The sequence below is a fragment of the Podarcis cretensis genome, assembly GCF_951804945.1.
Source record: "Podarcis cretensis genome assembly, chromosome: 3".
Classification (NCBI taxonomy): domain Eukaryota; kingdom Metazoa; phylum Chordata; class Lepidosauria; order Squamata; family Lacertidae; genus Podarcis; species Podarcis cretensis.
The window spans coordinates 73,359,056-73,386,876 of record NC_137172.1 but is presented as its reverse complement, the minus strand read 5'-3'; the positions used below and the strand labels follow the sequence as shown (position 1 = coordinate 73,386,876).

The 27,821-nt window shown below is 42.1% G+C and overlaps 2 protein-coding genes across 5 annotated transcripts; both read left to right on the top strand.

Moving 5' to 3' along the window:
- AMD1 (adenosylmethionine decarboxylase 1) lies at positions 1 to 17,589 on the top strand. Of its 4 annotated transcripts, none has more exons than XM_079971741.1 (9): positions 1 to 601; positions 6,939 to 7,025; positions 8,800 to 8,926; positions 10,811 to 10,913; positions 11,883 to 11,925; positions 12,026 to 12,170; positions 12,874 to 12,966; positions 13,063 to 13,218; positions 14,299 to 15,535. In XM_079971741.1, exons 1-9 carry the CDS (start codon positions 468 to 470, stop codon positions 14,323 to 14,325), a joined length of 915 nt encoding a protein of 304 aa, XP_079827867.1. In that variant the 5' UTR covers positions 1 to 467; the 3' UTR covers positions 14,326 to 15,535. The 4 variants fall into 4 exon arrangements, with proteins under 4 accessions (XP_079827867.1, XP_079827866.1, XP_079827869.1 ...); XM_079971740.1 differs by lacking the exon at positions 14,299 to 15,535 and adding an exon at positions 15,545 to 17,589 and having other exon boundaries at positions 3 to 601; XM_079971743.1 differs by lacking the exons at positions 1 to 601; positions 14,299 to 15,535 and adding exons at positions 1,119 to 1,264; positions 15,545 to 17,589.
- Positions 17,590 to 20,705: 3,116 nt separating this feature from the next.
- Positions 20,706 to 26,585, top strand: GTF3C6 (general transcription factor IIIC subunit 6). Its single transcript, XM_079971763.1, has 6 exons — positions 20,706 to 20,946; positions 23,175 to 23,255; positions 24,025 to 24,088; positions 24,810 to 24,854; positions 24,972 to 25,082; positions 25,749 to 26,585. The coding sequence occupies exons 1-6, from the start codon at positions 20,899 to 20,901 to the stop codon at positions 26,066 to 26,068; spliced, it is 669 nt and encodes a 222-aa protein (XP_079827889.1). The 5' UTR covers positions 20,706 to 20,898; the 3' UTR covers positions 26,069 to 26,585.
- Positions 26,586 to 27,821: the final 1,236 nt, after the last annotated feature.

Here is a 27,821-nt window from a genome sequence, read left to right as displayed (position 1 = left end):
CGTGCTTCATTCCTCTTCGCTTCCACAGTATGGCCGGCGACATTAGCTAGCGCTCGCTCTGTGCTTTTCTCTGTAACAGGGGAACACACGGACTACAAGGAACCGAACCGCATCGCCTGCACGCCTGCCTACTCCGCACTTCTCTCCTTCCATCTCCCTCCTTCCCCTACCCCAAAGGACTGTGTAACAACCCGCCACCTTTCCCGCAACCGCTCTCTGGTATATATATCTATATATATATTTCTCTTATAGCCTAATATAAGATTACTACCCCGTCAAAGGTGAAACCTGTTTGGGACGGGCTGAGACCCGGTGAAGGCGCCGCGGCCCGGAACAGCAGCAGTACCAGCCTTGGCCGGTGTGTAGGTGAGGAGGGCGGCGGCGGCAGCAGCAGCAGCAGCAGTTTGGTCGGGGGTGTCTGTCGTTTTAATTTCTGTGGTTGTTGGTTTTTGCGGAGTTGTCTCACCATGATGGAGGAGAACGGTGCACACTTCTTCGAAGGGACTGAGAAGCTACTGGAGGTGTGGTTCGCCTGGCAACAGCCCTCGCCGCAGGAGCCGCACCAAACCAATGGGTCCGGCGATCTCCGCACCATCCCCAGGTTAGTTGCTCGCGAGGGGAGAAGGGAGGGAGCCAGAGGGGCCGATCGGAGTGGTGGCGAAAAAGAGGAAGGTCCGCTCTGCTGGAGGGCGGCCGGGCGCGGGAGAGAAGCAACATGGATGGGTTAGTGGCGAGAGGGGAGGGGGGAGCGAACATGCCCGACTGGTGGCGCACATGCACTGGCAAGAGGACTGCCGCGATGCCGGCTCCGCTGGGCGGGAAGTGAACGAGGCTGATGGGCCAGCAAAGGGGAAGGGCATGGCGGCTGCTCCATTCAGAGCGCAGCTCGATGTGTGGATGAGCGTGTGACGGGAAGGAGGGACAGTGCGGGGCTGGCCCGACGGAGAGGGAGGGATACGGCGGACATTGAAGTGACGCGCTGAGTTTCGCCGGCTTCTCTGGGCGTTGACGGGCGGAGGGGGGGGGGCACGAGAACGAACAACCGCCAACCGCCACCAACGTCCCTCCTCGGCACGCGCGCGGGCCTGGCTTCCATGCACGGCCGTTGGCGGGCAGGCCTGCGTCCGAGTTCCAAGCAGGCCGCGCAGCCCTAGGAAAAAGTTGGCCGAGTGGAGGAACTTGGTGGTGGGAAGAGCCGGGGTGACCTTGCACGGGCGGAATGTGACCTTCCGCGCCGGTCCTTTTAAACGACCTTGCTAGAAAGGTGCCTTCGGGAGAGCTTCCGACTTCAGCTCAGTCCGCGTGGTTCCTCTTCCCCCCGCCCCTGCTCTGAGGTAGCGCGGAGCGATGCCATCGCCGCGTGTAGTCGTTGCCGGCCGCCCTAGTAATGGTCGGGGCGGGCGGCGGTTGGCTGGGCCTTCGGGGAAGAGTGGGAGGCGCATGAAACCTTAGCCGCGCGCGGGGCCACCGGCAAACCTGCTCGCCCGTGTATAAGCGGCGTCTACGTCTGAAACGTATTTCGTGTGCGAACTGGGCACTGCCCGCGGCTGAGAGCACGCAAGCTCCTCATGGGAGAGTAACGTGACGGCGGGACACGTGTCTAACGCCTCCGCCTCCGAACGCTGCACCGGCGGCCGCCGTTACCCCGGTCTCGCCCCGGCGGGAGGGCGAGCGAGCGAGCAGCCTTGCGTGCCTGTGTCGTCTCCATTGGCGCCGTGGTTCCAGCCTGGCCTCGATAATCTCGGACCAAATTCTGACAGAGCGGGCGCTTGGTTGTCTCTGTCAGCCCCAGAACTTGGCTTTGTGGAAGAGTTAATCGAGTCTGTCAGCTACCTGTGAAATGACGCTTTTAGCGGGCCTTACTAAATGCTGCGGAACGTTAGCCCTCGCACCGTCTTGTGTTCAGCTTCTGACTGGGGCAGGTCTAGTGTTCTGGGCCACATAGGGACGTTCCGGCGAGGAGAGCAGTGGCCGGGGCGGCTCTTATTTGCGCGATTGGCTTTTATCCTATTTGGGCACTGGGGCGGGGAGAGGCCCCTCCTATCTTTTGAAAAATGTGGCTGAAACCGAGATCACACGTGAGGCTTCTGGCTCGCGCCCCAGATGTGGTGGCCTCTCCTTCCCCATTGACAAGCTCAGGCCAATGAGATTGCAGTATCATTTTAAGGGCTGGGCCTGGGCCTGTCATCCAGTGGGCATTTCAGGAATGTGGAGGAAGCGCCAGCTCAGCCAACAGAGTAGTGGGGGGAAGGGCTGAGCCCTGCACAGCCTGAAATGTACATGTGCTTGCATCTTCCTTGCTTTGTGTGTGAAAGGGTTCTCCCTTGACTAGTTTTTAGTAGAACTTTGAAGCATTGGGCTTGTTAAGCATAGGAACCAGAGTGGGAATTAATGACTGACAAGGTTAACTTGCTGAAACAAGACAGAGAAAAGTGATGGGCAAGGGGAGCCCTGTTCAAATCAAGTCTTCTGGATAGCTCACACTTCTATAAACTGAGCTATTTGAGAATTCAAAACACACCTGGACTCCTATGGCAAATTATCTACATTGTGGTTGCCAATCTTGTTTGTCAGTGGTACTCAAATACGTTTTGGCCCAACATTGGTGAAACAATTTTTTGTAGTTTTGGCTATTGCATTGAAACATTTAATCCTAAAACAAGTTAATATCCAATCTGATCAACATGTAGTCTAGAAACAAGTACCTGTAATATAGTTGAGGTTATGAAACTTCCTTTAAGACCTATACATTTTAGGAGATTCTCTAAACCTGGTATGTTAAAAACAGATTTTTAAAAACAGTACCTGTTGTAGTAATAATAATAAATTTTATTATTTATACCCCAGCCATCTGAGGTTTCACCTACAACTTGGATATAATAGTACTGGAAACAAATACAACTTCTTTCCTGTTTTATGGAAGTCTACAGGAGCAGGTGTGTGCCCCTCATAAAGAGGCATAAATGAAAAATGTAAGCACCTACCCATGCATATGAGCATTTCAAGTGTGTCCCTTTTGTATATGGAACACCCCAAAGCTAGGACAGAATCGGCAGCATGCAAACCTCTTAATAAACACATTACATCCATCTCCCCCTTGTTTGCAGTGTGTTACCAGTTGGCCTGAAATCTAAGACCATGGCAGGTTTCAGAAGTCAAGAATACTAGTACAGAAACTTAAGTTAAATCAAGCCAACCAATATCTACACATATACCTTAAAATTTCACATAGTTGACGGGCAGGGGCTGTTGTGGATCACTAGTGAAGTTTATGTGTACTATGATTCCTGTATTGCAGGGGGTTGGACTAGATGATCCTTTGGGTCCCTTCCAACTTAAAATTCTGTACAACAGTGGTACCTTGGTTTAAGAACAGCCCTGTTTATGAACTATTCGGTATACAAACCGGAAGTAGTGTTTCGGTTAGCGAACTTTACCTCGGTCTAGGAATGGAAGCCAAATGGCGGCAGGAGGCCTCATTAGGGAATGTGCACCTCGGTCTAAACATAACCAGGGTTTTACCCTTGGCACTCTCTCCACGTGTGCTCCTCAGCAACAGGTATTCAGAGGCATACAGCCTCCAATACTGGAGGTAGGATCTAGCCATTGATAGCCTTATCCTCTTAAGAGAGAGGAGAAAACTTGGTATACTTATTTGTATTACATTATTCTTGTTTATAAAACCCACAATAATATATATATATAAATAAATAAATAAATAAAACAAGTGCAAAGTACAAGGCAGCAGAGCAGGATGGACTTAAATCTGTTGCCACTCTTCTGCACTTGTTTTGTGGAGGAGGAAGCATCACATTTTGCTTGATGCTGTTATAGAGCAGATAATGTTGATGGCAGGGAGCAGAACCTGTAGTCACCACTTACAGTTCACTTGTCTGGAGCCTGGAGAAGGCTACTGGCTGTGTTTTGGAGCGCTTTGGAAAGCAGCAAGGCTTCTCACTATTTGCTGAGTCTTCACTTCCTCAGTTGGTGTGAGGGGGATTTGTGCCTGCAGTTATGCAAAGCTAGAGGTACAGTTGTACCTCGGGTTACAGACACTTCAGGTTACAGGTGCTTCAGGTTACGGACTCTACTAACCCAGAAATAGTACCTCAGGTTAAGAACTTTGCTTCAGGATGAGAACAGAAATTGCGCAGCAGCGGGAGGCCGCATTAGCTAAAGTGGTACCTCAGGTTAAGAACAGTTCAGGTTAAGAATAGACCTCCAGAACGAATTAAATTCTTAACCTGAGGTACCACTGTATTCCCAACTGCCTGGGAAGTTAGTGTGATATCACAGACAAGACCCATCCTGCAGCTTTGTTAGTCAACCACCAATAAGTTGTGGACCCCTGAACATTATGGTTCTGCTGCAGTCAAAGTTGTTAAAAAGTGTGAGCCACTGACTCCTGCTTCTTCTTATGGGTGGGTCATTATGCAAAGAAGGAACAGAGAGGTTGCATTATAAAGGAAGGAGGTGCACCAGCATGTGCAATGTGGTCCTCACTAGCATAAAGTTCTCTCAATTCCACCTCCTTACTAAGCAAGAAATATGGCGACCCCTCATCCTATTGCTCCATCTGTAACTCCAGTGGAGCAGCATGTTTCCCCCCCCCCCAGCATAGCATTCCCTTCCTTTAGAGCTAGTCATAAGAAAACTGTCCAAAGGAAAGCAGAGCAATGCATTTGGACCAGCTTGATTGCAGGAGTTGCCAGGAGGTGTACAAGACATCTTATGAGGACTCTACTCTGGATTTGTGTAGGATTTACTCCTTAGATTTTTCTTTTCCCATAGATGTTTTGCAAGGCAGCAGGTACAGATTTTTCCTCAGGTTTTAGTCCTGGAGCCTTTTTCATATAGCTGCAAGGCAGTGGAGGTTTAGGATCAGTTTCCTTTCTCCAGATCTTATTTAGTAAGTGCTGAGCAAATAAACAGAACGTAAGCTTACTGTCTGCCAAGGCATATGTTGGAAGCCAATATGTCAATGGAACTGATTCCAAAGTGTTATTGGGATATAGAATGAGACGTCTCATAGAACTCAAAAGTTCTGTGTAAGACAAGAAAATAAAAAGGCTTTCCCCTCAAACATGGCTATTCAGAATCTGCTTAGTATGGACAAAGGTTTGTTACATTAAATTGAAACCTGATTCTTACTGAAAAAATTGGTACAATTGCTCAGGCAAAAGTAAATCCCTTTCATAATTGTGATCTAAAACACTACCAGTCTATGAATAGTAAGAAAACTGGTAAGGCTAAAAAGATGTCATTTGTTCTAAATACTGCAGTAGCAAACATGCTAGTAACTGGAAGCCAAATGCTTGTCCAAACATTCTGATATAAAAAACTAAGCCTATCATGCTATAGGCAGCTATGAGTTATGTAGGTTATGTGCACATTTGATGGTGCTTCAGTATTTTTATGGTACTCCATTAAGTTATCCTAAGGGTAGGGTTGCCAAACTCTTTGGGACTGGACACACATTTGCAAACTGGAGAAACACTCATTGGTACGCCACCATCTGATACATATATTTCTAAAACAGTGGTGTATATCTGACCACTACATCATGTTAATTACAGCTACTTTTATTGACACTATTTTATTTTGCTTTTGCATCTCTTCATTGTACTGTATACCCTTTGCATGCATTCTGTTTTACCTTTAGAGGGAATGACATTCAGCCATGACAATAATCACTAATTAAGGAAATATTGGAATTGGGGCACTGGACAGTTGTCATATTACTTGTGTTTCTGCTTCACTCTGCCTTGGCACCCCCCCCCCCCCGCCAAAAAAGCAAGCAGAAATAAATGTCCATGATTGATAGTTAATAAGAAGACACGAGTAGTTTATTTTCATCTAGTGCAAAAGAAATACCTATGTTTGGTAGGTAGAGGTGTACATATTTGTATATGAGAAATAATTATTTTAATTATTTTACATAGAAAAATCTCATTTTAACTCAAATGTACCTAAGAAAGGCACTTACTCAGTTCAGAGATCTCTAGGGAAAACATTAATATTAACCGAGTGGTTGTTCAAGGAAATAATTAAAAATATATTTAAGAAGCACCTTAAAAATAAATTTAAAAGTGAGCCTTTAAAAGCAATTTATTTAGCCACCATGCCAAAACTTCCATTTGGTAACACTTTTGTCTAATTTTTGAGACAATTTTTCATACTTCCAGTTTGTGACAAACCTCATAACTGAATGAGACTCTGTTTTAGTTCTTTCTGTGTCCTGTCTATGGTGATGTTTTCCAGGTTTGCAAAATGTTTTCAATGTGCTGTGAAGAATGGCTTGGACTATAAAGCCTTGAAAGATGCACTTGTGTTCACCAGATGGCAGTGGCAGAAAGCCTGTGGTCCTTCAGATGTTGCATTCCAAGTTGCATGAGCCTCAACCAACATGGCCAATGGTCAGGGATAGTTGAACAACATCTGGAGGGCAACAGGTTCCTCATCCATGCCATATAGTGTCACATTGCAGTGTGTGAGGCCATAGCCAGGCCAGAAACAGGCTCCTATGCTGAAACTTCAGGCTTTATTCTGCTTTTGCAGCATTCCTATATTCTAATTCTAAAAGCATGTGATGGCTTGTAAGTGCTAATACTCAGATACCAGTAGCTTTGAGTGCCCAAATACTAAAATTCACACACAAAAGTTTCACAAAAGAAAAAATGTTCTGCAACATGTTGAATTGCAATCTACTATTACTCTTACATCTATGGCTTACATCTAAACCATGCTGAGGCTGGTCATTATGTTACTACTCATGTAGTTAAACAGAATCTACAAACCACTTAGGAAGGAAAATAAGGCATTGGACACTACAGCTATGGACTTGTTTGTACTACCCGTTTATGACTTGAAATAGTAATGTTGTAGTCGTATTGGAATTCTGCTTAAATTAAAATTTTAAACTTTACTCTCCCTAACAGATTTGAGTGGGACAAACTTTTGGAGAATGTGCATTGTTTGATCATAAGTGTGACAAAAACTGACAAGCAGGAAGCTTATGTACTCAGGTAAGCTTACAAAGGTTAAACATAGCTCTTTAGAAACAATCTTATCATTAAGGTTCAAAGTTATGTATTTGCTTGATAGGTCTGTTGGCTTTACTAGTCAGGTAAGATCTTGGTGGTCCAGTAGAAAACTCAATGAAAACATGAATTCGTGTGCTGTGGTTGTAAGTGAGGAAAAAGTCAGTGTTGAGAAATATACTTACTATTTCCAGTCTGTGTACCCACTTATAGTGTTTTATGCAGTTCTGATCACCGCAGCTTTTTTTTATTTATTAAGAAAACCCCTTTATAGTATACTCTGCTCTGCTGATCATATACATCCCTGTACATATGGAGGCAGCTGGAGGCAACCCTCTGCCATCAGTTCCAAATCTAAATGCTTGCTTGAAAAAACAAGCACCAACTCAGCTCTGCAGCTACCCAAATGGTCTTCAATTGGAACAGGTTGATGGATCTGATAAAATTATGCTGTGTTTTGGGCTACATATGTACTATGGTATAAATATTGTGATAGTCTTTTATTGCCACCTCTTGGCTACAGATAGGGTAGAGTTGCTTGGATACTCAGGGGAGGGTCACCCCAGAACAGCCCCGTTATGAGTTTTGTTGGAGTGTGTAGCTGTGGAGAAAAGGAGCCTGTCCAACTCCCTTTGTTACATTTTCATGCTATACTTATGAAAAGTATACGTATGAGAAGTTCATCCAAACATTCTGAGGCTAAGTGCAGTCAGGTGGTGGAAGTTAAGTCAAGAATACTGACTTGACGAAAGTCTGATCATTAGCTTTGTAGTCAAGTTGAGATTTGGATCTGGTCCCAACACAAGCCTCTTTACCATGCTGGTTTTCACCAATACAGAAGTCTTAAACTGTTTTGGCATAGTTATTCATTTCATTGTAAGGGATGGCAAACTAGATGAGATGTTGGAAGATTGTGAGTGGATTGTCTGTGGTGTTCTTTCTAAGAGGAAAATGCAGAGGAAAGTCAGATCAGAATGGCAATACTACATTGGGTGGTAATCCTTTTCAACATGCTTCAAATTCAGTATTTCAGAATTAAATCCTTTCCCTTTGAAACTAATATCTGTCTGATGTGGAAAACATATATGCACTCTTTTTCACCCTGTGGGCCAGTTGCAGTTGTGGAAGGGATGATCTTAAGTTGGGAAATGGTATTGGGTAGGGGAAAGTCCTCCTTCCCCCAGCAGTGCAGCCCTGATCAGTTGGCTGTCTCCCTGCTCTTGGCAAAAAACGTTCGCTGTCATTTGTGAGAGATGTGATCATGTCTCTTCACATGGTATGAACCCATAGATAGACCCATAGAACGTTTTGTGGCTGCTGTTCAGGAGAAAATTGGTGTTACTGTCTAATATTCTATATGCCTACTTCATCAGCCATTAGTGGCTGTGTTTAAGATGGTATATAATGCTGTCATTGTGTTCCTTCCCTGTATTTAAGACCTCCACAAATGTGCATATTGATGACATAGGCCTTTACTCAGTACCGTTAGTAGCTCCCTTCTCTCCAACAGCGAGAGGAGCAATTTGTCAGGTCACAATGTTGATGCAGGCAAAAGTCCTGCAGGAGAGCTGTTGGCTTCTGCCTGATCCAAATCCCATTGTGGAATGATACACCCCCAACCAATCTTTAGGGAACATTCCCAGGGATGTTTCTGAAGAACAGCTTTGAGTGAACCAACTCAGTTGACAGATAAATTTTGAGTTTCCCAAAGCTACCCAGGTATGAAATGTAACACTACCACTTGTATTTTGTTTTTCAGTGAGAGTAGCATGTTTGTCTCCAAGAGACGTTTCATTTTGAAGACATGTGGTACCACCCTCTTACTGCAGGCACTGGTTCCCCTGTTAGAGCTTGCTAGAGAGTACTGTGGGTTTGACTCAATTCAGGTAAGATACCCAGAATCTCATCCTTATGTTATAGCTGCATTGAAAGGTATATGAACTTTTTAAGTGTGGTGGTGGTTTACATATTTAAGGAAGAGAAGTGTAGAGTGCTAGACCTTGTTTCAGTGTTGTTTCTATGTTTAAAGCTTCAGCAGACATCTTATAGAAATACATTGATTCCTGGATCCTGCACAAGAATATTCTTCATATTAATGTGTTTATTGGAGTGAATACAATATCTCTCACAAACCAATACCAGCAGGATGGCAACCCATATTGCCTTTACACATGCATGTTCCATAAAGTAACATTGCCTGTGTTTTTATGTACAAGCAGAAAAAGCTGTGGGAGAGCCAGGCCAACACTAAGGTCAAATTCACCTTCTGGTCAAATGCACGACAAAAAGTTGTTCTGGTTTGGTCAAAGATGGTGCATGATGTTCTTATCCATCAGTATACCATATGGATGCCCTGTAGTGTACCCTTCAGTTAAACATGGCTTGCTGGAACGTGCACAGTTCACAACTGTACAACAGATCTATTCTACCCAGTCCCTTGCTTCAAAAGTTTACTTCTGTGTGATCTTAATCTACAAGTTCTACTAAGGTTCCTGAGCATTATTGTCTGCATGGCCTCTTTTAAAGACTATTTAAGCAGTTGGAAATAATGCACTCATGAAAGTATTTTTCTGTATTTACAAGAATAGTGTGTGGCACAATATCGCCTTGTTGTGTGGCCTAGCTAGTGTTTTGATTGCATGAAAGTCTGCATGAAAACTAAAACAGCTTTGTCAGAGAGGCTGAGCTACAAGCACACACAGATACTATAAAATAGAGTGGCTATAGTTAGTATTATGAGGCAACTGTTGGAAGTGCAGGTAACTTGACTGTTCTTCCTGTTGTCGGCCATTTTTGAAAGCTTTTACATTTATTTTCCCCACTCACTGAGGCAAATCTTTTAAACCAGCTTTTTACCCAAGCCACCGTAATGAATACAGCATGTAATATGTTTCCTTATCCTTGCCCTATCCCTGCCTGGCACTGGGCCTTGAATTGTAGTCGTAGCATGTAAAGAGCACTCTAGGGAGAGGCCCTAGAAACACTCCTCCTGACATCCTGATGGTCATTCTCTCTCACTGCACCTTGGAAATTGGCAAGCATATTGGTAGTGCTTTCCAAAATAATCACTTTGTTAATGTACACATCAAAGTGCACTGTAACATACTAAAGCTATTTCAATTTATATGTGCTTATGGGATCTCTGAATAGCACTAATCCACATTAAGAGGAAGCAATACATATTAAGATAGTGTTCTTGGCTATCAAATCAATTCATTGTATCTTGTTTGGGGTAGACATTTGTGTAAGCCTAGGATTTCCAAGCTGCATAATAGTAAAGTAGATTGATGGTGTATCAAAGCAGCAAAACCAAATGTTGGTAGCTAAACAGGTACAACTTTGAAAGGCATTGGTGGGCTACTGAAATTAATACCCAATACTGACAATCAAGGTCATGGCTTCTGTGAGCCCTTATCATTGGACTCTCCTTTATTTGACTCAGTGAAGGGAATAGCTTGGTGTAACAAAAGTGTTATCAGTTCTTCTGGTGACCCCCAACCCCTGCATTATCTATATGCAGTTGCCAGTCTGTATTTTAAAGACACCACTTAAAATCTTTGCAGATCATTCTTATGTATTATATGTGACAAAACTGATGTCATGTTTTGTTTTTGCAGAGTAGTGCATTCATCTTTGAGTTGACAATAGATTAAATTATAGACAAGAAGGAAAGGCCTGAGCAGAAGCATGTGTTTAAATAATTTCCTTTTGATCCTAATGGAACTTTTAAGAAAAGCTGCATATTTAATTTCACCCCTCTTATTCTTTAGAGCTTCTTTTATTCACGCAAGAATTTCATGAAGCCTTCCCATCAAGAGTACCCACATAGGAATTTCCAGGAAGAAGTAGAGTTCCTTAATGAAATATTTCCAAGTAAGTAAATGTGTATTTTTAATGGAATGCTTGTAAATAATAAACAACTGTCCAAGAGGCTTATGCACAGTGGGTTGTTGAAACTAGCATGTAAACCAATATAAAATCATTATCATACTAAAAATGCAGCTTTGCCTTGATTAGAAGTGATAGTCTGAGTTGACCAAAAGATGTCAAGAACTGACTCTTACATTATCTACTCTTATGTAGACTTTCACACCTAGTCAGAATTATGGTATGATAAATGTAATAGGTTTATACAGTGCACACAGTTTGATGGATGTCCGATATTTTTATGTGTATCCTTGGGTGATAATACCCCCTTGTCTTCTGTTGACCGTAAGTTCAGAAAAGGGTAAAAAGAAAACAGTTGCATGGACAAAGAGCTATGTAGTTCTAGCAAATCTAGTAGATTGCTTGGCAGTGAGGCATGGCTGTGTCTCTTTTGCAATAACATGGACAACCAATGCCTATAATAAGTAGTCAGAGCTTAGGAGCTCTGTAAGAAGAGCACAGCGACAAATCTCCAGTGCCAACTAGTAATATACTAATACTTTTTTTTTTTTTTTGCTGCAAACCAGTGATGTGGGGTTTCATGCATGCATTGGAAAATTTTCTGATGCCACAGAGTGATCTAATTTAGCATGTTTATTTTAATAAATGAAATTTTAAAAAATTAAAACTGTCAATCTTGCCTAATACTGGAATAGGCAGCCTTTTTGTTGTTGTTAATAATGAACTTACAAAATGGAAATATTTACAGGGGTTGGGGAATCAGTTTGCAGTACTAGTTTTCTCCCCACATCAGTGCTACAAACTGATGTATGGTGTGAATTACTCTCATGATGTTATGGAGACACTAATTAGACAATGGAATTAATTTTTAGCTGTACTAAACATTACGTTTCAAAACAAAGATGATAGTCCTTGTTTCTAAGCTCTATTCCTGGTCTTGTTTGCTTTTTACAGATGGAGCAGCTTATTGCATGGGTCGTATGAACTCTGACTGCTGGTAGGTTTACTTTGAATTATTACTTTAATCTTGAGCAGTACAAATTTGACTTTTATGTGCTATATATTATCTTCTCTGATTCTCTACCCCCTGTAAACAGGTACTTGTACACTCTGGATTTTCCAGAGAGTCGGGTCATCAATCAGCCAGATCAAACACTGGAAATTCTGATGAGCGAGCTCGATCCAGTAGTTATGGACCAGTTCTACATGAAAGATGGTGTTACTGCAAATGATGTCACTCGTGTAAGTGTGGATTGTCTACTGTGAAGGAGAAGAACAGAGACTAATACAGTTCCTAATATGTAGGACTTTTGTCCTCACCAGCCCCTCACTTGTAAAGTCGTTAGGCAAATCCTTTCCTGATTGCCAGCTAATTTGTCTGTAAAATAGGAATAATACTCAAAAGGATTTAAATGCAGGGAGTAGAAAAGTTTCCCCACAATTAAAATATGCTATGCAAGCTTTTAGTTTTAACTAAATTTAGGCACATGTTATCGTAGTCACTATAAGAAACATTGACTTGTTTAATGGTTGCCTAGTCAACAATAGAACATTCACTACATCTCTCATCCATATCTCAATGAAGACACCATTTGATCAGCTTAAAACACACATGGTGAAATGTATGCACCTGGAATAGTATTCTCAGCTACTTAACTGGCTTCTCTAGTTAAAACCAGTAAGGTAAATTAACAGCCAGACATCTAAAGCCTTGAACTTATTTGAGAGAGGAAGAGAGGAACCATGAGTGAAAAGAACTGATTCATCAGACGTACATTAATCGGTTGAAGCAGTAGTCTACACTGAAGATTAAATATGAGCACGCATTTTAAGACTTTAGGTTTCTATGATTACTTTTAATTTATCCTTTTAATTTTTATGTACACTGCTCAGAAATGTCAGCTACATAAATAGCTTAAATAAACAAACACTTTCTTGGCTTTAGGTGAGTGGAATTCGTGACCTGATAACAGGTTCTGTCATTGATGCTACAATGTTCAATCCTTGTGGATATTCAATGAATGGGATGAAAACAGATGTGAGTGCCATATTTTTTTATTCTTTGCAATGATAATTCACTTATTAACTGTTGCCATGTTGAGATTTCTAACTTGGTTCCTTTATTTTCTTCTAGGGAACTTATTGGACTATTCACATCACTCCAGAACCAGAGTTCTCATACGTTAGTTTTGAAACCAACATAAGTCAGACATCCTATGATGACTTAATTAGGAAGGTCATAGACATTTTTAAGCCAGGAAAATTTGTGACAACCCTCTTTGTTAATCAGGTACAAACATTTGTATTACTTTCAGTAGGCTAGTTTTGGCAGCCAGATAATCCCAAATGATCCAGCTATCCACAAGCATTACAGAAGTAATTGTATTTGTAATCCAGAAAATGTTTACCTAGTCAGTCTATTACAGCAAAACCAGTTTTGTAGCATCTTACAGCATTTTATTATTATTATTATTGCATAAACCATAATAAATTGGAAATGCCATAAATAGCACATAAAAGGCTACTTCCACACAATCAACTTTACTGTTTCCACTACCATTGCCATTGAGTGTTCCCGTCCCCCAATGGCCATAGTTTTTGCATCTTTGTTTTGTTTCTTCAGAAAACGCAAATACACTGATTTAGAAAGAAAGAAAGAAAGAGAAAGAAAGAAAGTAATGAATAACAGGTGTATTCCAGCTGCAAAAAGGAGACAAAATATGGTTTTGTAATGTTGATGGTCAAGAGAAACTGGACAGGAGCTACTTTAAACCACACCAAATGTTAGAGGACCCTAACTGATTTGAAGGCTATAATCCAAAGCATGTTTTCCAGATTCAAATTGAACTTATAAGTAGTAAACATTCATGCTTTTGCAGAAAGAACTGTAGATTTTTATGGGGCCACCACTTGATTGCAGAAGAGGAAGGCCTTGAGTGTTTCAGTGTCCTCCTGTGAAAAAGAACTATAGACTGAACAGTGTATTGTGATCTAAAGCTGACATGTCCAACGCCTCAATCACGATCGACGGGTAGCTTGCTGGATGGATTTTGGTCAGTTGCACTATGGCCAGGCAGCCTTTGCTCCTTCTTTGCAGCCAGGGCTCTGCTGTGGGAGGGAGCGAGCTGCGCCTCTGCTTTTGCCGTACCGTGAGCTCCGGAGCACATGTCTCTTGCTTTGCTCTGCTAAGGAAGCTGCTCTCGGCTGGGTGGCCCTTGCTGGGTGCTACAGGGCCACACTCGTGCGATGGGGAGAGGGTGCAGCGGTCCCCCTTGGGAGCAAAGGAAAGTGGGGCGTGGGGGTGCCGATGTTTCGTGTTCAGGATGAGGCTGGATAAAAGGAGAGCGCCTTTCCTTCCTCCTCCATACAGAGCGGCCTGTGGCTTAATCAGCTGTAGTCTCCGTTTGGGCAATACGTGGAAGAAGATGATGGAATCAACCGTGAATCCGTGCTAAGGAAAGAAAGGGTGTTTTTCTGGCCACCAACAACGCCTTACCCCTCGCCCCTAAAGCGAAGAAGTTGAAGAATGACAATGGGAGTGTGTGGTAGATCACTGCCCGTTTTATTTACTGGATAGTAGATCACAGCCTACTTGAAGTTGGACATTCCTGATCTAAGGGAAAGGATAGGGGAAGTAAGATATTCTTCAAGCAAGCCTTTGAAGACTAAACAATACAATACATTTTACTGGATTCTATTTTCATTTGTGTTATGCAAATAGTCTAGAATAAAAGATCCAATCATAGAAGATTTAGCACATCAAGATAAACTAAGAGATAAAATTCTGTAATGAACTAGCCATTCCTAGTTTCAGTTGATCCCTAGTCCTAAATATCATCTACATATGAATTCCAACTTAATATATTTACATTATTAATTTGCTTACTAATTCATTAATTGCAAGTAAATCATTCCCTTTTTAACTTGCCTCATCTTCCTGCTTTTGTGCATAATAAATCTCTTTGGAGTTACAACAGCCAAGGGATTGTAAAATGTCTGCCCCCTTCAAACTCATGCGCACACATTTTCTCTGTACTTACAATAAATTATGCCTACTCAAAAGGTGTGTCATGTCACCCAACTTAAATGGAGCTCTGGCCCATTATGCCACAATTTATTTTTTAAGGTGGCACAAGGCTCTTGGTGAAGGGACGCGGGTGGCGCTGTGGGTTAAACCACAGAGCCTAGGACTTGCCAATCAGAAGGTCGGCGGTTCGAATCCCCGCAACGGGGTGAGCTCCCGTTGCTCGGTCCCAGCTCCTGCCAACCTAGCAGTTTGAAAGCACGTCAATGTGCAAGTAGATAAATAGGTACCGCTCCGGCGGAAAGGTAAATGGCATTTCCGTGCGCTCCTCTGGTTCGCCAGAAGCGTTTTAATCATGCTGGCCACATGACCCGGAAGCTGTAAGTTGGCTCCCTTGGCCAATAAAGCGAGATGAGCGCCACAACCCCAGAGTCGGTCACGACTGGACCTAATGGTCAGGGGTCCCTTTACCTTAACCTAAGGCTCTTGGTTCCAACAGACAAACATGGTTACCCCTCTTAATTTGTTAGTATTGAATATTCTACCATCAAGATTCGTGTATCTGAAGAATATCTTTTTCTTTTTCTATTAGAGTTCAAAATGTCGCACAGTGTTTTCTTCAGCCCAGAAGATTGAAGGTTTTAAGCGCCTAGATCGCCAGATTGCTCAGTTTAATGACTACAACTTCGTGTTTACCAGTTTTGCCAAGAATAAACAGCAGAGTTGATTAAGAGAAATGAAGAAAAAGCGCAAAAAGATACCCAATAGAGGAGGTGGTGGTTGCTTTCTAGTTAATGATACAAGGGGCCATATTTTTCATATCCACCTCGTAGTTGCAGAAAGCCCTAAATGTAATCATAGTATAATTTTCAATTGTATGCATTATTATATCAAAAAATTAGATATATTGCATGAATACTCTCTATTGTGTTTAGGTATTCTATTTCACTTTTGCTGTGAAATTGAAATGCATGTAGAAAAATGTTACTGTATGAGACTCTACAGCATTTGTAAAAATTCCAATAGGATTACATGCAGTATAGTTTTTCTCAACGTATCACCAAAAATTCCCCACAGACAAGGATTTCGTCCTCATTAGGATTTCCCATGGACCTACTTATCTGAAACAATTAGTTGTTGCCTAACTTTTTTCATATGTATGCTGTAACTTAAAATTTTAAAAATAATCTTGAATTTGAGCAATTTCTAATTGACATTTATTTTGTAACTCTTTGATGGCAGATTCAAACTTTTTGCAGTTTTGAAATATTGAGACTGGTAGAACAAGACTACTTACACATGGTGGACTACTTTTTAAAATTTGAGGCTAGTATAAAAAATTATCACTAGGTCTGTGTATATTTTCACAACCAGTTGAAACAATATACTGGGGTTTAACGCACTAGCTTTTTACTTCTGGAAACTTAATTGCTCATTGGTCATTTTATTTTGATCAACTTTTTTCAGTTTCGGCCAAGACCATTTCTGTTCTGTGTTGGTCTTTTGTTCAAAGGCAACACATAGCAACTGGTGAAAATTGAACATCCGTGTAAGGGTACTTACACAATTGTGACAATATAGACTAAGCTGACTCTAGGCATTTGACAAGCTTCAAATAGTTGCAGTGTTGAGGAATCTAATTGGTTTGGAGCTTGGTACTTACTGGTAACTTGGCAGGGACATCTAATGGAATGTGATTCAAACTACTGCACAAAATGGTTACTTACCATTTACTGTGAAATAAGGTGGCTCTATTGTTGCATATTCAAACACCACAAATCCTTCCACACTGTGACTGACGTCCTGTGACAGCATTGTGCATGTGATATTTAAGCTGAACTTAATAATATTGTGACTTCATCTGTGTTTCTTAATTAACGTGTGGTTCCTTTTTACAAGATGTGGAAGGCACTGAGTGATTTGGCTGCAGGAGGCAAAATATGAGGAGCCTAGACAGTCAAGTACAACACTTTATGCACAACTTTTAATAACAATTTAGGCATGGAAATACCACTTCATGGATATAAACTTCAAGCTTCTGAGACAGTATATTCAAGTAACCTTGGAAATACTGTGGGATTTCAGCTGTTGAGACCAGGAAGTCTGTTACAAATTTGACACTCATCTTTGCTATGTTTTTGATTCTCTGAATATGACAATATTTTGTTCCTTCTGTATTTATAAATGAAACACTTTTTTAGTGTTTCTAGGCTACTAAATCTGCTTGGTTGGATATCAAGCGGTTGAACACCTTTTTATTTTTAAGTAGATTTGTTTTCTACCAAAATTACCAATTTTGCTTATAAGTAGCACCTAACAGTTTAGGGTGCTTTAGATTTTGAGGACCAATTTTTCAAATGGTTTTTGTTCTTGAAAGAGTGCCTCAAGTTGACTTGAGGTCTGCTAGACTGAAGTTCCCTTCAATAATACTGAAAATGCAGATTCAGGTAAAAAGCCTTGGATAGAAAGAAAGCAGCTGAATTGGGTATTTTTAAACACTAGGGCGAACAATGGAAGGGGTGATGTTTGGTGTTAAATCTTCTCTCTTGTGGTGTTAGACATGGATCATTAAAATGTACAAAAATATATCTGTACCTGAAATTGTAATGCTTCAATAAAAGTTTGCTTTCTAAGCTCTTTCAATGAGTGAATGTTGTTTACCCTGACTTAGATAATTCTATTTTGAATTCATACATGGCAACTTCAAGCCTTGACCAGGTTAAGTTCTTGTCTACCTCCAGACAGCCCCTTGTATGCTAATAACTGTGATGGGGAATCAAATGTCAGGGTGACCCAGGAGGATTAAGCCTATTGGAAGCACTAATCCTGCTAATCAACTACCTGTCTGTACTATTTTTAATCAATGCAAAGGGCAGACTATTAATGTAATCTTGTTTTTAGAATGAAGGCACTACTTAAATAGCAGTTGTGTATAGTCCCAAGTGCAACTGAATGTGTGTGATTATATTCTTACAGAACACTCTGCCATTGCTTATAATCTATCATGAGCAGCTCCCCTAAAAAGGACTGACAAAAGTCAATACCTTTACTTCTGGCTTTCAATAGAAAAGAGAAGTTTGATAGCTCATGGTGATAGGGAGGGGTGATTCTAGGGTGGCTGAAGTAGGCACTGAGCAGTGTTTAAAATTTACTTTAGCAATGTTGCTTTTAAATGATTACTATGGTTAGTTTGCCTACAACCAAGTTGGAATTGTCGCTACTTTTTACATTTTAAATCCCTCTGCCCTAATCTTGCCATCATCTACACATGTATGTGTGCCTGCATCTGAGGCTACCATGTCATGTATCTTAAGTGGTTTCTGGTCCACAAAGATCTTAACAAAACTGTTACTGTATTTCTTTAAGGTACCTCAACGCTTGGTTGCAATTTGATCCAATTATAGGTAGTGCTCTGATAATGAGAGGAGTGGACATACAGAGGAAGTGGTAAATGCAGTGGATGACTGCCTATAAGGTGTGAAAAGCTAGTGTGTAGTGGTTAGAGTGTCCGACTAAAACCTGGAAAACCAGGATTCAAATTCCCACTTGGCCATGAAGCTCACTGGGTGACCTTGCGCCAGTCACTGCCTCTGCTTAACTTACATCCCAGGGTGGTTGTGGGGATTAAATAAGGGGGACAACCATGTACACCAACTTGAGTTCATCTGAGAAAAAAGGTGGGTTATAAATGCAATAAATAATAAGACAATCATTGCTGGCAGGCAACAGAAAAAAGCAAATTTAAAATTATAGATGGTAAGCACTTATTTTGAAACTTGCTGCTGGACATAGATAATAGAGACCAACATCTTGGAGGTATTGCTAACCTGTTGTGGAGTAGCACTTAAGAATCCATAACAGTAATGGTGTTTATATCAATACCCTTACATTGTTGTGTACACAAGTTGCCTTTTAACACCCTATACAGGTTACATTAAGTGTATGATACTGTCCCTGTGGCTTTGCCACTACTGGTAACTGACGAGAACCCGCTCGCCATCCGTAAATAATCAGTCTCACGCCAAGATGGGTTGCAGAAATCTGGCCGCAGCTCTCTCTAGAAGCTGCTGGAGCACAGCCTTTATTGTGTGTCCACGAAAAGATACAAATTCAAGGAGAGAGCTTTGCCTCAGTCAGCAGATAAAAGACAATACAATGCATTAGTCTCATGTTCTCACACCAGACCACGTATTTGATCATGCTATGCTACGTGAACCAATCATTGGATGGCATGAGCTCTCCACGCGTTGATCATGCTCCAAGCAATGCTTTCTGCTATGAAATCATCCTTGCAATAATGAACTTTTGCCCATGCTCTTATGGACAAATGACCATATTCCCACAGGTAACATTCTTGACTAAATCAAAATGAGATTGCTTAATATCAAATATGCATTAATAAAATAAGAACAATCAACTCCTTTTATTCTCTCATTTCTTGTGTTCTCCACTTCGTGTATGTATCTCATCACAAACAAATGAATAACCAGCTTTATTATGAATGTAACATCCCATACCAGGGACGCAGGTGGCGCTGTGGGTTAAAGCCTCAGCGCCTAGGGCTTGCCGATCGAAAGGTCGGCGGTTCGAATCCCTGTGGCGGGGTGCGCTCCCGCTGCTCGGTCCCAGCGCCTGCCAACCTAGCAGTTCGAAAGCACCTCCGAGTGCAAGTAGATAAATAGGGACCGCTTACCAGCGGGAAGGTAAACGGCGTTTCCGTGTGCGGCTCTGGCTCTGGCTCTGGCCAGAGCAGTGATGTCACGCTGGCCACGTGACCCAGAAGTGTCTCCGGACAGCGCTGGCCCCTGGCCTCTTAAGTGAGATGGGCGCACAACCCCAGAGTCTGTCAAGACTGGCCCGTACGGGCAGGGGTACCTTTACCTTTACCTAACATCCCATACCAGCCTTGGTTTGGTTTGGCTTTTGTGTGTTTCGTGAAGTTGAGCTAGTACAGTACTGAAATCTCAGCTGCTAATTACTCCCTCTTGTCTTCACCAAGGAAACGGTATCAAATTATTTCCCTGCTTGTGTAAAACTTACGAGATTAATTTACCTACGTGCTGCTAAAATTCTAAGTCTTGAAGCAAGATAGTGTAATTAAAATACAGTTTAGTAGGGGAGTGCAGGTTTTCAAAGCATTATTTATACAGTATATGGCTTACATCAAGATAAAAGGGAGAGTGCATCTGAGATCATGCAGAGTTTATCAAGAGAGAAGGTGAATTGCAATTTTACGATTAGAAGAATTAGTTTGACGGATGACTGGCTTGTGTTCCCAGCAGCTGCTATTTTAAAAAGCAGCCTGCTGACCTTAATACTTGACCTACGAGAGCTCTTCTTAAAACGCCTATTTTAGTTCTAAAAACGCAGCTAACATTAAGGTTTTGTCCGTTTCCTTTGGATGTATGTACGTCTTGTTATTTTTATTACTACGGCACAGTGGGCGGCTTAATTTTTACACCGTGCTTTGCAGTTTTATACGCAAAGCGGAATATAAATACTTTAAATTTAAAAATGTATCCGGGACGAGATGATGACCAGTGAAGGGAACAGTTGTTAACAGAGAGGACTTTGCTAAACAGCAGGAAAGCCGCGAAATGACCACATTTATGTTAAAAGCGCGGAAGATACAAGCGAGAATTCTTTCCCACTCCCCGCCAAAGTTCTCTATAGGTCAGGATATATATGTTTAAAAACACCCCAGTAACATTTTCTAGAGGATTATGAGTCATCATTAGACTGCCTGAACTGTACCTGCCTCCCCCTCGGCTGCTTCTGAGCAGAAGCCGCCGCCCCAAGCCTGCGAGCTGCGCGGCTCTCCTGTCCCTGCCCAGAGTCCTCCTCGCAGCAACCAGAGGCGCTGCTCTTGCCGAAAGGGTCCTGCGTAAGATGGCGGCGGCGGTGGCGGCAGGGGGATCACGTGACGTTCGTTGAGGCGCTACCGGCATGGAGGCCGCGGAAGTACCCCGCGACGGGGAAGAGGTGGAGGTGGAGGTGGGTGGCAGGAATGGGCTCTTCCCCCACCCCGCAGGGTTTGCTCCGCGGCTCACTTTGCGACGAGGCTGCCGGCTGCCTTCCCGCTGCGGGGTCTAAGCAGGGAAAGCGGCCTGCCAGTGGTTCAGCCTGGGCCTTTCTTTGTGGCGCCGAGAGCCGTGGGAGCAGCGTCCCGGGTTCGTTGGGAGTCCCGGGCTGACGCCTACGGATGGATGATGGGGATTGCGCTTCCTCAGGGCAACCTGATACATACGCATATTTACATGGAAATAAGTTCTGCTGAGCTCGGTCGGACTCGATTCCTGGTAACTGGCATTAGTCTCGTCATCGCCAGCGTTTAATGCCATGACTCACCTCTCCATACCTTGCGAAGTGAAACTAGAGCAGGCATCCCCAACCTGCGGCCCTCCAGATGTTTTAGCCTACAACTTCCATGATCCCTAGCTAACAGGACCAGTGGTCAGGGATGATGGGAATTGTAGTCCAAAAAATCTGGAGGGCCATTCCCTGTAGTGAAATAGGTGCAACACTTGGATCTCCTAATATTCAAAAGCCTTCTGCCTCCACTAGTCCATATCCAGGATCACTAAAATGATTACTTCATGGTATAAAAGAATACATGTATACCTTATACATGCTGTCAGGTTATATTGGTCCATCTGCAGAGTGCCAGCCCTGCTGAACTACAACTCCCATTATCCATCCCAATGGCAATGGTGCCTGGGGTTGATGGGAGTTGGGAGTCTGGAAGGTCACATGCTCCCATCCTGATCCGGCAGAATACAGTCTGTCTACCTCCCTGAAGTCCATGTTCCTCTCCATCTCAGATAGGAATATTTCCCGGCTCCATAACTTTTGAGATGCGGCTTTGAACTTGGCCCTTCTACGGGCAAAGCATGTGTTGTACACCTGGAATATAGCCCCAAAGGAAAGGCGAAAAACATGCCCTTTTATTACTTTGATAATAAACATTAATGCATTTTACTGCTGGATATTGTGTTGAACATGGCCCTGTTCCGCAGGAGTTACTCCGGGCCAGCAGTGACAGTAACTGCAGCTGCATCTTCCATCAGTAGTTTTCATGCTGTCTCCCTCAGAATGGTTGAAACATTGTATGTAAATGGTTAAGGAGTAGAGTGTACCTACTTTCCAACTGTATATAGCTCCTGCATACTCCCCTACTTGGTGGTGGAACAAAATGTGGGAGTGCTAGTACTTTTTATGTCAGCCTATGAAAGAAAGCAGAAAGAGGCAGCATTAGTTTACTCTGGGTTGAAATAGCAGTGCAGAATGTACAATAGTGAAGTGCTTTACTGCTGGAATTAAGTGGGAGTAAACTGCTGGTGTTTGAAAATATAAATGTGAATGCATCTTATGTTTCTTTTACTATAACTCAGAAGAGAAGAATTGCTTTTGTCTACCTCTTGCATATATTGGTGCATATTTATTAGTAACAGTTCTAGTGGGCACTACTTAGGAATACAGAATCAGAAGTTGATACTTACTTTAAACTGTTTTGTTATGATTTTGTTTCCATGTCCTAAGTTGGTGAGAGCAGTGAAACATTTTGAAAAGCCATTAAGTAAAGGCAACAGATTTATTTATTTTTTAATGAAACAAATACAGTGGTACCTCGGGTTAAGTACTTAATTTGTTCCGGAGGTCCGTTCTTAACCTAAAACTATTCTTAACCTGAAGCACCGCTTTAGCTAATGGGGCCTCCCGCTGCCGCCGCACCGCCAAAGCATGATTTCTGTTCTCATCCTGAAGCAAAGTTCTTAACCCGAGGTACTATTTCTGGGTTAGCGGAGTCTGTAACCTGAAGTGTATGTAACCTGAAGCATATGTAACCCGAGGTACCACTGTATAAGACTTGAAATAGTCAGCTGCAGCTGCAAATTGGCATTGGAGAAAGATGCACATCACTTTCATTGCATTAGAGCAAAACTAACTAATGTGAGATATCCAACCTACTGAAACTTGGAGGGGAGAAGAAGGTGTGGATGTCTTGCTCTCCCATAGCATCACAAACTTGGTTGAAAATATAAATGCATGCAATTTCAACATAGAGGTTGATGGTTGGGTGGATGTGTTTGTATATGTTCTCCTGGAAAGTGGTTGTATAGCAGTAATATATTTGCAGATGGGCTCCATCTGCTGGACTGTAAGGGAGATGGAGTTTATGAATACATTGTTTCAAATATATTTTAAAAACTTTCTGCCCCCAGGAACAATTGGTCATGGTGGAACTGTCAGGAATAATTGATTCAGACTTTCTGGAAAAATGTGATAACAAATGCAAGATTTTGGTGAGTGTGATTAATACAAATTTCCATCTTTGCAGATTTTGTTAAGAACAACAAACCTCTATTCAGAACCTACAAAAGTCAATATAGGTGTTTTGCTTACTATAGTCTGGTTTGCGGTTGTTGTGGGGGAAGTACTGTCATGTATGAAGAATGTGCAAGTCTTTGTTGTGTGCACAAGAAGTGGGAAGTTCTAATCAGCTTAGGGTACATAAAGGTAAAAGGTAAAGGTACCCCTGCCCGTATGGGCCAGTCTTGACAGACTCTGGGGTTGTGCGCCCATCTCACTTAAGAGGCCAGGGGCCAGCGCTGTCCGGAGACACTTCCGGGTCACGTGGCCAGCGTGACATCGCTGCTCTGGCGAGCCAGAGCCGCACACGGAAACGCCGTTTACCTTCCCGCTGGTAAGCGGTCCCTATTTATCTACTTGCACCCGGAGGTGCTTTCGAACTGCTAGGTTGGCAGGCGCTGGGACCGAGCAGCGGGAGCGCACCCCGCCGCAGGGATTCGAACCGCCGACCTTTCGATCGGCAAGTCCTAGGCGCTGAGGCTTTAACCCACAGCGCCACCTGCGTCCCTTAGGGTACATAAACACTGTCAAAATAGAGACTGCGTGCTCTTTGTGAATGACAATGATATCTGTAACCTTTCATAAGTGTTACAGACTTCAGCAATTCAGGCTGCGCTTTGAGTCAAAATTGCTTGGGAGGTACTTGCATTTAATGATCTTTTTGTTAAATGCAGCTGTGACTCTTCTTTTTATTATTTGCAGGGAGTAGACACAGAGAGGCCCATTTTGCAAGTAGACAGATATGTTTTTGCTGGAGAATATGAAGGTAAGAAAATGTTTTATGAATACTATACTTCTTTTCATAAGCCAGGATCCAATGCACAATAAAACTAGTCATGTGAGCCAAGGCAGAATTATTTTTTATTAGTAGTATACCTTTGCTGTTTTTCCACACAGAAAAAAAGCAAATACATTTAGGCTGATATCCAGTTCAAGTGTCCTGCTTGCACAATGAACTTGCACAAATGGAAATTATCCTTCCTCCTGCAGCCCCTCCCCCCACGCACCCAAAATCTGTTTAGGGTTGGGGACGCAAGGAAGCAGGGGAGGGGCACAATGGGGAGATGAGGGGTAGGGGAAGTCCTGTTGCATCTGCTAGCATAGTGTTGGATCTCACCCATAAATTCTCAAATAACATCACAGTAAAAACACCTAAATACAAACATAGGAGATGTTAACATTAACTAAAAGCAGACAACAATTTTCACATCCAAGTTTTAGCTACAATATCTGTTTGCAAATTGCTTTTGAAATTGAGGGGAGCTTTGAGAAGTTTGTATTGGCATTGGTGTAAACTGATTAAATAAGAAAAAAGGAAGCAAGCAAAAGCCCCTTGTATGAACTAATCAGCTCTTCTGGCCCCAACTTTACATACACTTATCTTCTAAATCTATTGCTTAATGAGAGTAGATACCACTCTTTTGAGTGTTATTCATTTAAAAAGTAACCTGCACTTTCCTTAACAAAATGTTCATTTTCATTCCCAGATACTCTTGGTACCTGTTTGGTGTTTGAAGAAAATGAAGATCATGGTAAGGAACACTTTTGTTCTAAGCTTTTCAAAAGCTCAAGAGAACTTTAGGCAGGGGGAACATTGCAAAGAGTAAAGTTACCACTTAAAAATAATCTGTAATTTTTCCTTATACTAGATGCAGAAGGCAACCAAAAAATACAGCTAAAATATAAATGCCACACAATGAAGAAGCTGAACATGACACGGACACTCCTGACTGAGAAGAAGGAAGGAGAAGAGAACATAGGTGGTTCTGAGAAAATTGCTGTTGCTTTCTATAGTTCCCCTTCTATAAATCCCATTTTGCATGCTCACCAGATTTCTACATGTCATGCATTGCTTCACCACCCTCCTTTGCCCAGTTCCTGTATATACAGATTGCTTCACTTCTTTTCAACCTCCCTCGTTCATAAACATACCCTTTTGGCACCACTTCTACTCCACTTGGAAGTAACTGAGCCTACAAGGAGTTGTGGTTCTGGTTCTTTGTTTTAGTGATCCCAGTTAAATCCTAGCCCTGACTTGGTAACATACCAGGCCTGTTTATAAGTTTGCTATCAATAATATGTGCAAAACTCCTTATGTCCCCATCTCCCTCAACTGGTATTCTTATGGCATATATGAATGTATTCCTTAACTACTGCTACATGATTAACCCTAAAACTTCCTATTGATGGTGATTATATACAACCATTAGCATAGATTGCGCTTCATAGAATGACATTCACTCTTTTCCTCTGAAGAACTTACCATTTAAATCAAGGCACTGACAAAGAAAGGGGAAGGGACCAAAGGAAAAGGAGAGACAAAGAATAGATATGACTAATGAATTTAATACTACTGTAGTTAAAAAAGTTTTAAAATCCTGTCCCCAACTCATCTGCTTCCTGATTTCTCTCTCTTTCTCTGTCAGGTGGTGGTGTGGAATGGCTAGAGCTTAAGGACAAAGATTTCTCATACAGCAGACCTAACATGATTTGCAACTTCTTATACGAGAAAGAAGAAGACGCAGCTGAGTCCCAAGACAAAATGGCAGAAGAATCTGAAGGAGAAGCCAGTGACAGAGGAAGTATTGATCAGGCCTTTGAACCTGAGATGCATCCACACATTGAAAGGGATGGTGGTGCCCCTCCTATGGATGCCACCTCCTCCAAGGCTGTGGACTCTTCTTCAGAGGACAGTCAGGTTATTACTGCAGATAATTCTCCACATTTTTCTAAAGACTGTAGTTGAGAGATGACAATTAACGGACCTTCTTATTGTTGTATCCCGTTGTTTTAGAGAACTCTTTGTGACCGATGGTTTGTTTACATCACATATAGGAGAATTGGACCCTAAATCTGAGTGCCAAGTAGTCTCATCTTTCACAAATCAGGAACTATGCAGCTAAGTCCATGTTCCCCACAAGCCCTTCTACTTTCGGTGATTCCCTGCTCGCCACAAGACCACACTGCACCATTAGCCACTTCCAAAACTCAGCAAAGCATGTTGTGCAGCAAGGAACTGATATTCAAGGGAAAAAATAAATCCTATCAGGTAAATGTAAGGCCTGAGGCATGTCCACCAGACATGCTGGACTTTGGCTTTTGTCTAACATCCCTGGCCTCAGAAAAGCAGAGGGCTATGCCTGAGGAAGAAATAATGTCAACCCATTCCTGATTCTTCTCAAGTGTGGAAGCAATTTTTATTTAAAAGTTTTACTTCTATAATTTCTGTTGTAAAATAAATGTTTACTGTCATCAAGCATAAAGGCAGACTGAAATTTATATCTTATATGTTGAACAGGCAGTGCATTTATTGTAAACATGTAATAAGTGTTTTCTCCTTCCGCACCTGCTATGCTTCACTCCCACAAGGAATTGGGCATCATTGGTACGTTCACCATTGTTAGAAATATCCCGCAGCATCTATACTTTCTGCATCAGCTTCTTACCTTGGAAAAGATGTGGCATGCTGTCAGAAACACATATGATATCCATAATTTTGTGTTCTATTGATCGTAAACATATATATCTATATCAGTGTGCAAACATAAATGTTGCTTCCCCCCCACACACACTAACTAGAATCTCTTTTGAAAGCACTGCCAGTGCAAAAGATTGAATAGGAAAAAAACAGAGCAATTAACCATCTGCTTTTATCTTTTCAGCTCTTATGAATCTAATTTTTGCAACACCAGCAGCTGCAAAAGAACTTTAGCAAGCACAATCTCCAGTTTTTGGTCAGAGAGATGTCCTGTGCCCACTACCCTCGCCGTCCCATGCATAACATTTGCTAGTGATTCTAGATATGCATTTGTTTCTTTGTTTCTGAAAACAAACAAGCATAGCAAAATGGCTTTGTTTTTCTTTGTGCTTATTTGGTCAATACCACAAGGACAGATTAAGAGTTAGTATTGTGTTCACCTCCTGTGGTTAGACACTGTTTTAACCTTCAAATTAAAATAAACATGTACCCTGTGTTCCAGTTAATTGCTAATTATATATAATCACCCCCCACCCCCAGCTCAGAATATCCATTCTGCTTAGATTGTTTTGCCTTTCAGTGTCAATTTTACCATTCAAGATAACAGAAGTATTACAATGTCTAGCAACGATGAAATAATAATATACTCATAATTACAGATCACATGTGAAGAAATGTGTCTCCATATTCTCATTTGCTTCACCATTGCTATATCTAATAATGAGCTTGGTAGTCCCGTGCTTATCAGCAGGACAGGAAAATGGAGCCACGCACAGATAAGGTAGGGTTTCTACACATTTGGCAGACTCCCCAAGCTTGCAAAAAAATATTGGCTTGCAAATTAAAAAGGAGCAAGAACGAAATGGCACGGCAACATGGAATGTTGAAGGTGGTGTTGGGGGGAAATTGGCCTGACAAACCTCCTAGCTGTTTATATTACCTTGAGAGCACCAGATGATCACTTGGTACCTCCCAGTCTAATGATACTGTGAGAGTTCTCTCTTGAAGTATTACTGTAACC